Raw genomic sequence first — 13,420 nt, 5'->3', positions numbered from 1 at the left:
AGGGAGACAAAGAGGTGATATAGGAGGCATGGAGCCGATGTGCAAGGGCACCAGACTGCTGGCTTCCAAGGTCTTGCCTCAGAATTGAGCTTGGAGCGTGTCCTACCTCTGAAAGGGACAGGATGGATCTGAGGCTCTGCAGGGAACGGGGATGATTGTAAAGTGTTGCGTGACTGGTAATTCAGCCCCCGGTGACGTTATATACAACCTCCCTGCCAGATGCTTCCAGCCCCCAAACGGATGTAACTGCTTCTCCACGGGCCTCAGTTAAATTCCCCCAGTATATAAACTCTGGCTTGCTTGGACCAATACCCACAGACTTGATTGCAAGAGCAGATGGTTTATTTTTACCTGCCAGTGAGAACGGGGAGTGTAGATCATGGCCATGACACATTTCACATGGAGCAGATGTTTCTATTAATGCCAGAATTGGGTGGGAATTCAAAGGATGCTTTTGGCTTTTTTTCTCCTCAAAACTCTATTTTACACAATTAAATTGCAACTTGCTGAAGTATTCCAATGAATCACTTCCTTTTTTTTTTTTTTTTTTTTCCTGTTTGATTAGTAGGCTCTAAAGGGACAAAAGAATAGTTTTGTATCAGTCTCCCTCAATTACATGTAAAATACATCTGGACAGAGTCTGAAGATCCATCTTTCACTGGCAGTTGCAAAGCCATCGACATAATAAAATAATACTCTGATTGGTATTACAAGGCTGCATTTAAATCATTGGCATTCATGCTCCGAGTCCTTTGCAGGGAGCACAAGCCCTCCATTAGAGAAAAGCTTAATTTTATACTGTGATCTGTGTAAGATGTGCAATGAAAATGAGAAAAAAAGAGCTTTTGCAGAGCTGGAGACATAATAATAGAAGCTACAATGGATGTCTGGGCAGCTTTTTCAGTCACTTATAAACTGCAGGTGTCGAATGCATTCTGGAAAGAAGCTGAGTCCCAGTTTTAATTACAGTCAGCAGGTTGAGGCATAATTCAAGCTCGATAATACTTTCAATCCAAAATAAAACTCCTCCTGCTAACAGTAAGAAGTTTACACCAAGACCAAAGAAAGGACATGACCTCCTTGCAGCAGCTAAACCTTGAACTTCAGTATCCCACTGAATATCAAGGGTGTTTGGGATTTTACAAAGTACCTACTCCTTGCACAATTACCACAGCAAACCTTGGCATCAAAGAGGAGCTGAACTAGTCAAACTCGTGGTCAGGGTAACAAAGATGTGTCATTGCAGCTTTCATCAAAGGTTCCTTTGACTCAAATTAGTTTGGGGAAATTAAAAAAAAAGGAAGAAGAAACCACCTGGCTGGAATTGTGTGGGTGGACCCAGGTAAGTTGTATGGGCCACCCCAGGTCTCGCAAGGTAAGGCTTTATCTGCAATCTGTTTTACCAGCAACAGCAAATTTATTGAGCTCGGAGTTTAAGTTCATTTTGTGCTTGAAGGTACATCAATGCCCTGACCCAAACCCAAGTCTTTGGGGCCTTATGCTGATACATATAATAAAGAATCATATTAAACTATTCTATCTATTAATCATTCTGGGGGAAGAGAGCAGGATGTGTGCAGTGGTGTGCTGAACTCAGCTGCTGGGGGCTGCTCTCAGAAGCGGGCAGAGCACTCCTTTAAAGCCAGCAGGCAGAGTGTTTGAAGCAGGAGCTAATGATGCCTTGTTATGTGGGAAAACACAGAGTCAAGGGGCAGCCAGCACGTGGGGTTGAGGAGGAAGGTCACTGGAGAGGACACAGAGAGGCAAAGCTGCTGGAGATGGAGGGTTTATGAGCAAGGGGGATACTCCTTGCTTCTACTGTGCTCAGGGAAATACAATCTTATGAAGCAAAGAGCTTTTTCTGTCAGAGCATTCAGCCAACAGACCTGCCCTGTACCACTCCTCGGCTGCTCCAGAGCAGCCCTGAACTCCAGCCAGAAGGAGAAAGGGGCTCTTGGGGGAATCATCTTCCACTGGGTACCAAGAGCCAGGAACTGCCTGGGACCAGAGGACTCACTCGAGGAGTTACACAGAGCTGGAATAAGCTACAGGAACAAACCAAAACCACTGGAAGCACTAACTCATAAAATAGTTAATTTGTGCTGACATAACCAGGTAAGCTCTGTGTCATTACCAAAGATGGCCCCCACCAGTGGCCTTTGCCACTGTCAGTACGTAACACCTGCACCCTCACAACCCCGCTGTGAGGAGGGGCAAGGCCATGAGCCCCATTTCCCCAGGGGGAGCCTGTCAGAACAGAGCCACTTGCACTCAGTCACCTAGGAAGTCTGCTGCTGAGCAGGGAGTGGCGCGTGGGCTTTCCTCTGTGGTCAGACACCCTGCACTGCCCACAGCCCCTCTGCTCCAAGCAAACAGCCACGAGCAGCAGGTGGTGCTGTTTAAATCCTCACAGCCATTACAGCGATCATAACACAAGAATTGGGGGTGGGGGGAAAGAACCTGTGGAAAGACCAATCTGATTTGTAACCAAGTGCCAGTCTCAAACACCTACCATGTTCCTAGTGACATTAATCAAGCGCATATCAAAAAACAAAGTACTTTAAAAAAATGGGACTGCTTATCCCCATCACCCTAAAATCACTTCAAACAGGGTTGGAGGGGCTGTCAGGTCTTTTCCCCAGCTTCTATGCTCCCGTGTGGGTGGATCCCTTCAATAGATGGAGCTTATGGTGCTAGCCTGGCTACTTGTGTCAGAGCTGTCCAGCGTCACATCAGGACCTGCGTCCGCGCCATCAGGATCTGCTTGATCTTTAGCAAAGTTGATGAAAACCTGGAAGTTTAAAGGAAAACACTCAGTATGTGACAGCATAAATAATTTATGGCATGAATGAATATAAAAAAGGCATGGCTGCTCATTTGACTGTGAGCCTGGGGAGCTCGCTCAGGGATGGATTCACGCTGAATTTGAGAATTGCAAATTGTTGGGCTTCTATGGGCTCATGTAAATAAATGGATGTGTACTCCTGTACTGCAGAGCTGCCACCCAGGATCCAAAGGCAGACATTCCTGCGTGGAAGCTCATTGTCCTGCAGCTCAGGCTCCCCAGGAGCCAGTGAGGCAATGCCCATGCAGTGGCTCCTTTCAATCACACTGTAATACAGTCCCATGATTACTTCATAAACCCATCTGTCTCTGTGTAATTGACATCTGTGCACGCACAACTGCAGAGTGTAGAGAGAGGTGTATAAAATCACACCTAACAGCCTTCCTTTCAACAGCAGCTAATGAATACAGAAAGGACTCTTACCAGAACACTCCCTGCAATCACATTTGCATATTCACAGAGCCAAGCTGTCCTCCCACAGAATTTGAGCTGGGGCTTCCTGTGCTTTGCCTGCCTGTTTCTCTCCCAGCCACTGCCCCTTACTGGAGCAGCACTGAGGAAATCCCCTCCCAGACTGCTGTGCCACAATCCACAGCACTGCAGGGCTGCAGCTCTGCTCCTCTGTCTGGGACAAACCTAATATTCCAGGTGTTGATGCTCAACGGTGGGACTTCTTCTGGATCGTTCTTGTGGCAATCCCTTCAGCTGATGTGCTCCCTATGAGATTCTGTTGCCATTGGGAATGTTCTTCCAAGGGATAATGGAATGAAGCCCAAAGCTAAGTTTGGAGCAATGCTAAATGAACTTCCAACCCGAAAAGTGAAATTAAGCATATTTTCAGTACCCATGGAAAGCCTAGCCCTGGACTTGGGGGTGATTCATAGTCCTGCCCTTCACCCACACCCACGAGGCTCCTGAAATCAGCAGTGAGAGAGGGAAGAACAGATCCTTTATGCCGCAGGCAGCTTTCTCTGTGTGTTTCCCTAGCACCAGCAGAGGTACCTGGAGGCAGCAGTGCTGATAAAGTACCCCCAGGAGGAATATAGATGGAAATCCCTTTCAAACTGAAGTCTATTGTGTGCAGCAGTCCATTATGTGTAACCATCATTCTGCTCCCCTGTTAGCAGTTTTAAATGGATGGCCTCACATTTTAATTCCTTACCTCCTCCAACGTTGTCTGACTCACAGAGAAGTGCCTGATGTCGAAGGCTGCTTTGCTGCCTTCCAGGAGATCAAATATATTGGCTACTCCTCCTGCAGAGACCGGGACGTGGTACTCCACCATCCTGAAATGCCGATCCTGTGGGGACAGGAGTGGTGGGGGAAAGCCAACAGATCCAACAGCTGGACCACAGGAGGATGAAGGGGCAGGGGCTGTGGTGCCTTCTGAATCTTACTGTCTGGTAGTGACCAGTGTTTCCTCACCAGGAGTTCTTGTGGGGTTTGTGACTGGGGGAGCACAACTAAACTGCAAGGCTGGAGGCTCCAGGGTGGCCATAGCATTTTCCTGCTCCAGGTGTGCAGTTTTGATTCATGCAGAGATTGGGTTACAGACCATGGATGGGATTTGTGACTCAGTTACTCTGGTTTTACAATTACTCAGTTACTGGAAGTACTGGCAGCATCTCAATACCCACTGAACCTAAAGGGGGTTTCCATCCATTCCAGGCTTCAGTGGGAAGAGCATTCCCAGGGCAGAGGGTCACCTAACAGCTGCCTTACAGGGTCACTGCAGCTGTTTGGCTGATGTTACCTCAGCCACCAGGAACTGGAGTGCTCCATCCTTGGAAAGTGTAGCTGAAAGCAGTGACAAGTGTGGCTCTGAGAGCTCAGATCTACGTGCACAGTATGTCACAAGACGTCCACCTTGCAAGGATCTTCTTGCTCAGTTTGAAGGGATTTTGAAAGCCTCCCCTGAAGGCATTTGCCTTGCTTACCTTCAGGCATGTATTTGGGAAGTGTGACTTCATGAACTCTGTCAGCTTCTCAGTGCAAACTGTGCTGCTGTTTAGGTGCATCTTCACAGTGAATCCTCTTCCAAATCTAGGGTAAAAAGAAAATCACAATTACACTGTAGAAAGAGAGAAAAACAGATTAAGAAACTCCTTTGAGAGTGCTGCACAGCCTCTTTGGGGAAATCTAATCCAGGCACAGTGCAGCTTGAATGGGGTCAGGGTTGTTAACCTGGAGTGAAACTTAGTAAGAAGCTGAGCTATTGTTATAACTAATAAAACCAAAGCTCAACCCTAATACGCATTTCTCATTTGCGGCAGTGAACAGATTACTTTGGGGGACACATTCTGGTAGACAGGCTGTGAGGGAGTAGAAAGTGCATTAGTTAACACAGAATTTCAGTGGTGTGTATAAGGGACGTGAACAAGGAAAAGTCATTGTTTTGATAACACAGGTCTCATGTTCTGAGCACTCAGAGCTGTAGGTCAGTAACTCCAGAGGCTGTTCAGTAAAAGTGAAATAGGTTTATTTTACTGACCTGCTCTTGATGTGCTGCAAAGAGCCAATGCACTGGAAACTCCCGTTCACCATGATGGCCAGCCTGGTACAGAGGGCTTCACACTCCTCCATGCTGCAAAACCAACCAAGAAACTCGAGTAAGTCATTGAGAAGGTATAAAAATATGGTTAAGTAACTGGAGAACTCCACTGATCTTCCCTAAAGAGGGTGTCTGTGGGCACCACATTCAGCCACAACAAACCCCCAAACCTGTCACAGCTTGGTGCTCTGAAACTGTGCAAGGACCAGTGAGGCATGGGTCTCTCCACACTTCTGCTGACTCCAAAAAGGGAGGCAGAGCAGCCCAGTCCTACCTGTGGGACGTGAGTATCACTGAGCATTTGTTCTGCACTTCCTCAGTGATGATTTTCCAAAGGTGGCGTTTGGCATTCGGGTCCATTCCAGAGCTTGGCTCATCCTATTGGGAAAGACAGGACTGGATGGAAATTTGCACTCAAAAAGTAAACAACCCTGGGCTCAAGCAGCAGTTAGTACAGAGGGAATTCCCCCCTCCTATTTTTATTGAGATTTTTTTACCTCACAGAGCAGCAGGAGCACTGGCAGGTGGTCAGAAGTAAAGGCAGCAGTGCTAGGCTCAATAGGAGTTGGGACAAGGGATGTTTATGTACACTAGGTATCCAACTTAATATTGGGAATCCTGCTCACAGAGGTTTGCACACATTCAGTACACAGCAAGTGGGAAAACTGCACAAAAAGGTACATTTTTACCAATGCGGTAAGCCCATGGAAGAACTAGAAATTCAAGTGAAATTGGACAGGAAGCCAAACCTAAAAAAGCAATCATGTTCTAATTCTGAGGAGAGTGGCCCCTTTGCTCTCCTACCATTTTGGAGCCTTGGCTGCTGTTTTTCTTGCAAGGCTGTGCAAGTAAGTTGATAGAAATAAAAAACAAGACAGAGCTGGGAACTAGGAGAGTTAAATTGGTGACTATATGGTCTATTTTTGACTTCTGGAAGATGCTGCCAGAGAAACTGAAAGACTTGTCACTCTCTTATGCCCTCAAAGAAAAGATGAGTGTTTGCTGGAACCTGAACTCTCCTGTGATGGTTTCTGTTGTCAGGCCAAGCATGGGCACGAGGGGAGTGTCCCTTAAGCTGTGCCTGAGGAGGTTTTTTGAGACTGTCCAAGTTCTCCTGCCGGCCCAAGGACCTGCTCCTCTTCCCTCAACAAGACCCCATTTCTCACCAGCAGCAGAATGGATGGATTGCCAATGAGAGCCAGAGCAGTTGACAATTTCCTGTTGGTGCCATAGCTGCACATAGAGGTGACTCTGTCCTTGTAGGCCATCAGGTTCAGCCGGTGGAGGAGCTGGAGTACAACCTAGGGAGCAAGAGTTCTGCTTCCACAACACATCCAGGCCATGGATTACCACACATGCGTCTACTGAAAGACAAATTTAAAGGCTCCAAATGACAAAAATGCTGCAAGTCAAACCCCTTGTTACTCACTCCCTTGATGTCCCCCTCCGGGATGCCATGCAGCCGAGCGTAGTAATACATATGCTCCTCCACGGTCAGCAGGTCATCCAAGGCATCTTCTTGAGGACAGTAGCCAAAGAGTGACCAGTGGGCCTCACTGATGTCATTCAAGGACCTGTGGAAGGAGGTTGCATATCACTGTAAACACACTGAATCGCCAGTGCACTCTGGAATCAAACAGGAGGGAGAAAACCCCTTTCTCCTACTCCCTACCCCCCTTGCCCAGCCCTTGAAGGAAAATGCAGTGGATGCAGAGCTCCAGCTTTCAGGGCCCCAGTTCAGCAGAGGCTGTGTGTCCAGTATGTAGCTCTCCAGTTACTGGCAGTACCTCAGGTGGCACAGCTGCCACCAAGCCTACACCTGTTAAAGAAAGCTTTCAAGTGAGCCCTGCTGGTCTCCAGATCTGGCTTAGAAATGGGATCACACTGCTGATGATCTTGAGCCTGATCCCATTTGCAATGGGCTGAAGTAGAACAAACACCAAAATGCAATCCCCTAGGAAGCAACCATGCCACCTTCAAAGGATGAATTCCCTGGCTTATTTACTTTTGCTCTGGTTTGAGTGGTTTATTTCAGACTTTTACATTTCTTTTCCTTTGCCACCCAGCCTTAAAAACTGCTCTCAGGTTGATTTGCTTCCCCAGAAATCATACCCAGAATGATCCTGGACCCGTAGCCTTCCACTGGATGCTCCAATATCCCCTGTCAGCATCTTAAAGATTGTTGTCTTTCCAGCTCCATTCACACCAAGCAAGCCAAAGCACTGCAAAAGAAAAGCCAAAATGTCAACAACATGCTGTATTTGTAATGCAGAAATATTGCTCTGAGATGGGTGCTCAGTGCACCTTGCCCCTTCTTTTTCCAGCCCCTTGAGCAAGATGAATTGCCAGAGGAACTCAGTGTTATAATGGAGGTTGTTTATGGTGCAATATACTCCAGCTTATATTAGCACCATTTGTTTAATATAGTGAAGAATCAAGGATGCCTCTCCACTCAGTAGAGTCAGTCCTTTTACTGCATTTCTGCAGGAGCTCAGGCCAAAGCCCCATCAGCTCATCTGTGCCAAGCCTCCCCTTGACAGGGACAGAGCGGCTCCTGGGAATGGGGTGAGTGAGGTTTGGGCTGGCACTAGTTAAAACCTTGATCAACACAAGGTTTTCGTCACGTAGTATCACCACAGCACTACCTTAATAAGATGAAGAATTGTCTTCCTGTAGTGTAGTTCCAGCATGCCATGATAAAACACACATTTTATTGCTAAGGTTGGATATAGGCAGCTGTGTGTTGCATCAGCCATCTCCATTGTGCTGATAATTACTGTTATTTGGCCATCATTAGTACAGACCAGCTGATGTGAAAGTCCTCCTGTGCTGGGGATGCACAGCAATCCATGGCTATTCCCCACCTTGGTGCATGCAGGAGCAGGATCTGTGCACAGTCTGCAGTGCAGGGCCACAGCTTCTGATTACAGGTGGGAAATGGTGCCCTGAATCCCACCATCATCAAGGTGAATTTTGCTAGAAGTCACTTGATGCCAGTCCTGGCTTATAAAAAATTCTCAGCCATTAATAGCACAGTGTCCATGTGAGGATACTGTCCTTTCATCTCAGTGGGACCCAGGCAATTAAAATAAACCAGGTGCCAAGGGTTAATTCCAAACTTCCCCACAAGTCAGGTGCACAGCCTGAGGTAAAATATGCTCTCCAATTTCCTCTGGATCTCAGAGGTGGTTTGTGTGCTCCTGTCTTTTCACTTCTCAGGGAGGCAACTGCACTACATGACCAAAGTGGTTTTTTTTCTTTGGAGTTAATTTTAGGTCCTGATTAATGAAAACGTGTGTTCAGCTGAAGTGATTTGTCTTCCCCTGATGGGATAACGCAAGCAGATAAGCCTGACTCACCATCTCCCATGCAGTTCAAGTGAATAATTTCAGCTGGACATGTTCTGCTGTCTTCATTTACCACCTGGTGATCCCCAGTGACACCCCACCCAAGACTGCACTGTACAAACAGAGCATGCAGACATTTTGCTCTGAATATAGAGCTCCATCAATTCCCATCCACTTTTCCTCCTTCTAGGGCCTTCAAACTGTCACTTGACATCCCGAATCTACCAGGAACCTTTTGTCACTGCTGTAACCCCAAGAATCAGTAAACGAGGCAAAGAAAGGAAGAGGGCAGAGCAGAACAAACCATTACAGAAGATGACAGTGACACGGGAAGGTGCCCACAACCTTCTCCCCTCACTCACCTCCCCAGCAGGGATCCCAAGGCTGATGTTCTTCACTGCTGTGATGCGTTTGTGAGGGAGGTGGTAGATCTTGGTGAGGTTCTGGAGCTGCACCATGTCTAAGTCAGCTTTGCCAGACTCCACCCGGCTCCTCTCAGCCTGGACATCCTCATCCTCCCCGGCCGCGGGGGGCAGAAGGGAGGCTTTGCCATGGACTCTGTCAAACAGGAACCTGGGGGAGGGCAGAGAGGGACTTATCCTCCAGCACCAGCCAGCACCTGGGATAGATCCCAGGGCATGCACACAACACTCAGATATACAGTTTCTATTCTCTCCTGGTATTTGCTTCAGCCGGTGTTCTCTCCCTGCCTGAATTTTTCCCCTCTTTTTTCAGCAGATATTCTGGGCTGGAGTCATGCCTTGTGGACAGGGTCCTAATGCAGGTGACAGGAATGTTCTCACTCCTCTCTGTGTGCACCCAGGGCAGAGGAGATGGGGACAGCCAAAGAGAGGAGGTTGTCAGTGGAATGACTGCCCTCACCAACAGCTGAGCATCCACCCACCAAACCCCGAGTCCAGGGCTGCAGTGCCAGCCAGCACCAGCTACCAGGGGACTCTGTAAACTACACCTCTGTTAGTTAATACTCTAATTACCAGGACTTCTGCCAGAGAAAACTCACTCCACATTCACAAATTGTCCTGGAAATTTATGGGCTGCATAATTGCCAATGATGGTGTGGGAGCCCAGAATGATACCAGGGAGCTGTGGCTGGGGCTGTTTCCAGGCAGGCTCCAGATGTTACTTACTCCAGGACATTGTTCCAGACTCTCTGAACCATCCTGTCGTGAACTGTGAGTCGAATGGCAAAGAACACGGTGCCCTGGATGAACATGGCCAGCAGCTTGGACGTGGTCTTGTCCAGCTCAAAGGTTTTGTCAGGGTAGTCCACTCCATAGGCCCTTAAGAAGCCCAGCAGTGCCTGATCCTGAGACAGTTCAATCAAGCCATAGCCAAAGCAGAATTGTGGGAACAGAAGGAACGCATGCCTTAAATTTTCAGCAAGATCACGCAAGCCCTGGAAAAAAACAAAGAGCAGCACAGTCAGTCACTGCTTTTATTCATGGAATAAATTTATAGGTTTTACTGTGGGATTGAAGTGTAACAATTACATTGGGATTTGCCTGTGTCTCAGCAGAGATAAATTGAGAGCAAAGAGCTCTGCAGACAGCTCGTTTGACAGGCACAAGGTCATAAAAGTCAACAGGCAGCTCTGAGGTTGTGATCACCCATAGTAAACAGCAGCCAGTTCTCAGGATGGTCCCTGCTGCTGCTCCAGCACACAGAACCCACCCATGAGTGAGAGCTGAGTCCTGCCACTGTGCCCCTCTAATCTGTGCAGCACAGCCTGCTCCCCTGGAGCACTGTCCTGTCTATTTTCCTAAGACAACCATCTCCATAAACCAAAAGATTTGGCTTTTCTAGACATAGAAGGGCTTTTCCAGCTAATTCACAGCAGAACAGCCCGGTGCAGTCTCACAGTACAAAACTCTGGTGCATTTCTAGCAGAAGAAAGGATTAGTGCACAAAGCAAACTGGAGAGGCACTAAATTAGCATGGAAGGGAACTGACTCCCTGCCACTGGGGCACAGAGGGATGAAAGGGAATCATAATTGTATCTCCCTAAAATCCAAGGGGTTGCTGAACAAACTCTGTCCAGATAGAGAGAAAAAAAAAAAATCCAGCCCAGCTATTGTAATTTCCCTCCATAAAAAAGAAATCTAAGTGTAAGGTGTGCATTTTATCCCAGCCATTCCCTCAGTTTAAAAGAGGGCTTTACTTTAGGGAATCATCACTGTCTCTGGGTTGTTTTTCATCCTTGCAGGGAGAAGATGACTGCATTACAGTCTGAAATGAAAGACAGCTGGTGCTGGGTTAACTGCAGCACGTGTCAGACTCAGGGCAGTGATATTCAGTTGTCACTCCCCACAGCTCGTGCTGCAAGAACTCAGCAATGGTTTGAAGTGTCCATCAACAACTTCTTATCAAGCATCTCCAACACCTCCTGCCCCCCATCACCAGGGTGGTTATAAAAAGAGGCCTCAGTTTTCTCCCTTTCTTTTCATGTTCTTCCCTCTGTGACCATCATCTCCTCCTTTGCTGGGGGTGCAGATTTACAGACAAGCAAGACCCATGTGATTCATGTCCTGTCTGTAGGGTACTCCATGAAATACTGTGACTGTGTCCAGCTGCTATGGACCTGACCAAAGCCACCAAGCCCACAAGAAGCCTCCTGCAGTGTCACCACCAGGTCAGTACTTGTGGGGCTCCTACCTGGTCCGTGGCCTTTTCCTGGGAGAGCAGGAACACAACAGAGTGAGTGATAATGGTGTTGATGCCGAAGAACAGGTTGACACAGACATAAACAATGAAGGCCATCCCTGTTTCCTTGAAAAGCCCAGCCAGCAAGTACATCCAGGAAAATGATGCATATCTATAAATACCAACAGTGCAGAGAAAACCATGGTAACTCAAAGGCTACTTTGAAAACAAACCATTGAAGACATCAAACAACACAGAATTGTTGAATGGTTTGAGTTGGAAGAGAGCTTAAAGCCTATCCAGCTCCACCCCCTGCCATGAGCAGGGACACCTGCCATTAGATCAGATTGCTCGAAGCCCTGTCCAACCTAGCTTTGAACACCCCCAGAGTTGGAACACAACAGTTCTGGTTTGGCATGTAACTACATTTCCACATTACAGAGCTTAAAGAAAGGAAAAATGCCTTTGTGTCTATCAGAACTTGGAGAAAAGGTTTATGATAAATACTTTGCACATGGAACCCCACCTGAAAACAAAGAGACTGGACCTGGAGGATTCAAAGCCAAGAAGAGTTTGCCTAAGTTTTCCAGAATTGAGTTACTGCTGTTTATTTTGCTCTCTGATATTAAAATGCTCTTGAACTTTGCAAGAGGTCAGCAAGCATTTCCTTATAGCTTGGGCTTTTTCTGGGACCTTGAATATTTCTGTATCTCACATAGGGATTGCTTTGAATAAAGCAGGCATGACAACAATGCTTCACCTCCCTTAGCCACTGTTTGTGAAGTCCATGTTGAAGAGAAAAGCCCATGTATTCCCCCCTGGATCTCAGACTGCAGCAGCTTGCAAGATCCAGTTCCTTACCCTGTGCAGTGATATTTAAATAACTAAGCTCCACACTTACCCAAAGAGCAACAGCAGAAGAAATACTGCCACTAAGTCATTGTTGTTGCAGAAAGCTGGGATCTGGAAGGCTGAAATAACTCCTACTGAGAATCCAATAGGGACCATAAAAAGTACCTGCAAAATGATATTAAAAAGGTGTTACTAGGACAACAGCTCTGAAACACCTTCCTACAACCATACAGAAGAAACAATGCCAGGACTGAATCTGGTCCCACAAATGCAGCTTGGTTTGGTTTTTCTAAGGGAATGGTTTTTCTAGGGAAACCAAACACAGGTGGGCTCTCAATTCTCCCCAGATGAATTGCAGATGAATTCCCACAAAGCCTCTTTGAATAGGCAAAGCCTCAGCATTGAGGAGTGTGGGCAGAAAGTACCTTAAAAAAAGGTTGTGAATGAAAAATACCCCTTTGGGTTTTCTGTTAGCCTTGCAGTCAGACCACTTCATTGTGCCCTGTAAATCTAGTCTTTATAGTGTCGAGTCAAGCCAGAAACCTACCGAATGTCTGCCTGGAGAGCTCCCTCTCCTCCCCAGCTTTGGGATTTAGCAGAATTTACTGGCAGGGATTCACTGAGAAATATCAAGTTGCTGAGAGCGCTGGATTAGTTTCAGCCCGCTGGATTAGTTTCAGCCCGCTGAATACCGACTGTGCAAGGGCTCTGGGGATTTTTCCACAGGCTGATTTACAAATATGCAGTGCTGGAGAGACGGCCTGGGGCAGGCAGGCAGGCACAGACCGCCTCCACCCTCCCTGCTGTGCACTGCCGAGCCAGGCTGGTGCCACGCTGCCTTGGGACCCCTTCCATTCCTCCTGCAGGGCAGGGGATCCTTGTGCTGCTGCCTTGGGACCCCTTCCATTCCTCCTGCAGGGCAGGGGATCCTTGTGCTGCTGCCTTGGGACCCCTTCCATTCCTCCTGCAGGGCAGGGGATCCTTGTGCTGCTGCCCTGGGACCCCTTCCATTCCTCCTGCAGGGCAGGGGATCCTTGTGCTGCTGCCCTGGGACCCCTTCCATTCCTCCTGCAGGGCAGGGGATCCTTGTGCTGCTGCCTGCACTCAGCAGCTCCTCCAGGCAGGCACTTCCATGGGATTCCAGCCCTTGGTCCTCCCTGCACC

At 47.7% G+C, this 13,420-nt stretch overlaps 1 protein-coding gene across 1 annotated transcript in view; it reads right to left on the bottom strand.

Moving 5' to 3' along the window:
- Positions 1-324: 324 nt before the first annotated feature.
- Positions 325-13,420, bottom strand: part of ABCA12 (ATP binding cassette subfamily A member 12) — a 104,852-nt gene continuing 91,756 nt past the window's right edge. The window contains exons 45-56 of the mRNA XM_072931868.1: positions 12,306-12,421; positions 11,417-11,576; positions 9,892-10,160; positions 9,106-9,316; positions 7,509-7,618; positions 6,826-6,970; positions 6,563-6,697; positions 5,671-5,774; positions 5,337-5,429; positions 4,783-4,888; positions 4,008-4,145; positions 325-2,791 (exon numbers count right to left, since the gene is read on the bottom strand). Coding sequence (XP_072787969.1) covers positions 2,672-2,791; positions 4,008-4,145; positions 4,783-4,888; positions 5,337-5,429; positions 5,671-5,774; positions 6,563-6,697; positions 6,826-6,970; positions 7,509-7,618; positions 9,106-9,316; positions 9,892-10,160; positions 11,417-11,576; positions 12,306-12,421 — 1,707 coding nt within the window. The 3' untranslated portion in view covers positions 325-2,671. The remainder of the gene's footprint in view (positions 2,792-4,007; positions 4,146-4,782; positions 4,889-5,336; positions 5,430-5,670; positions 5,775-6,562; positions 6,698-6,825; positions 6,971-7,508; positions 7,619-9,105; positions 9,317-9,891; positions 10,161-11,416; positions 11,577-12,305; positions 12,422-13,420) is intronic.

The sequence above is a fragment of the Taeniopygia guttata genome, chromosome 7, assembly GCF_048771995.1.
Source record: "Taeniopygia guttata chromosome 7, bTaeGut7.mat, whole genome shotgun sequence".
NCBI lineage: Eukaryota > Metazoa > Chordata > Aves > Passeriformes > Estrildidae > Taeniopygia > Taeniopygia guttata.
Note: the sequence above shows the minus strand (reverse complement) of the source record. Positions and strands in the feature narration are given on the sequence as shown.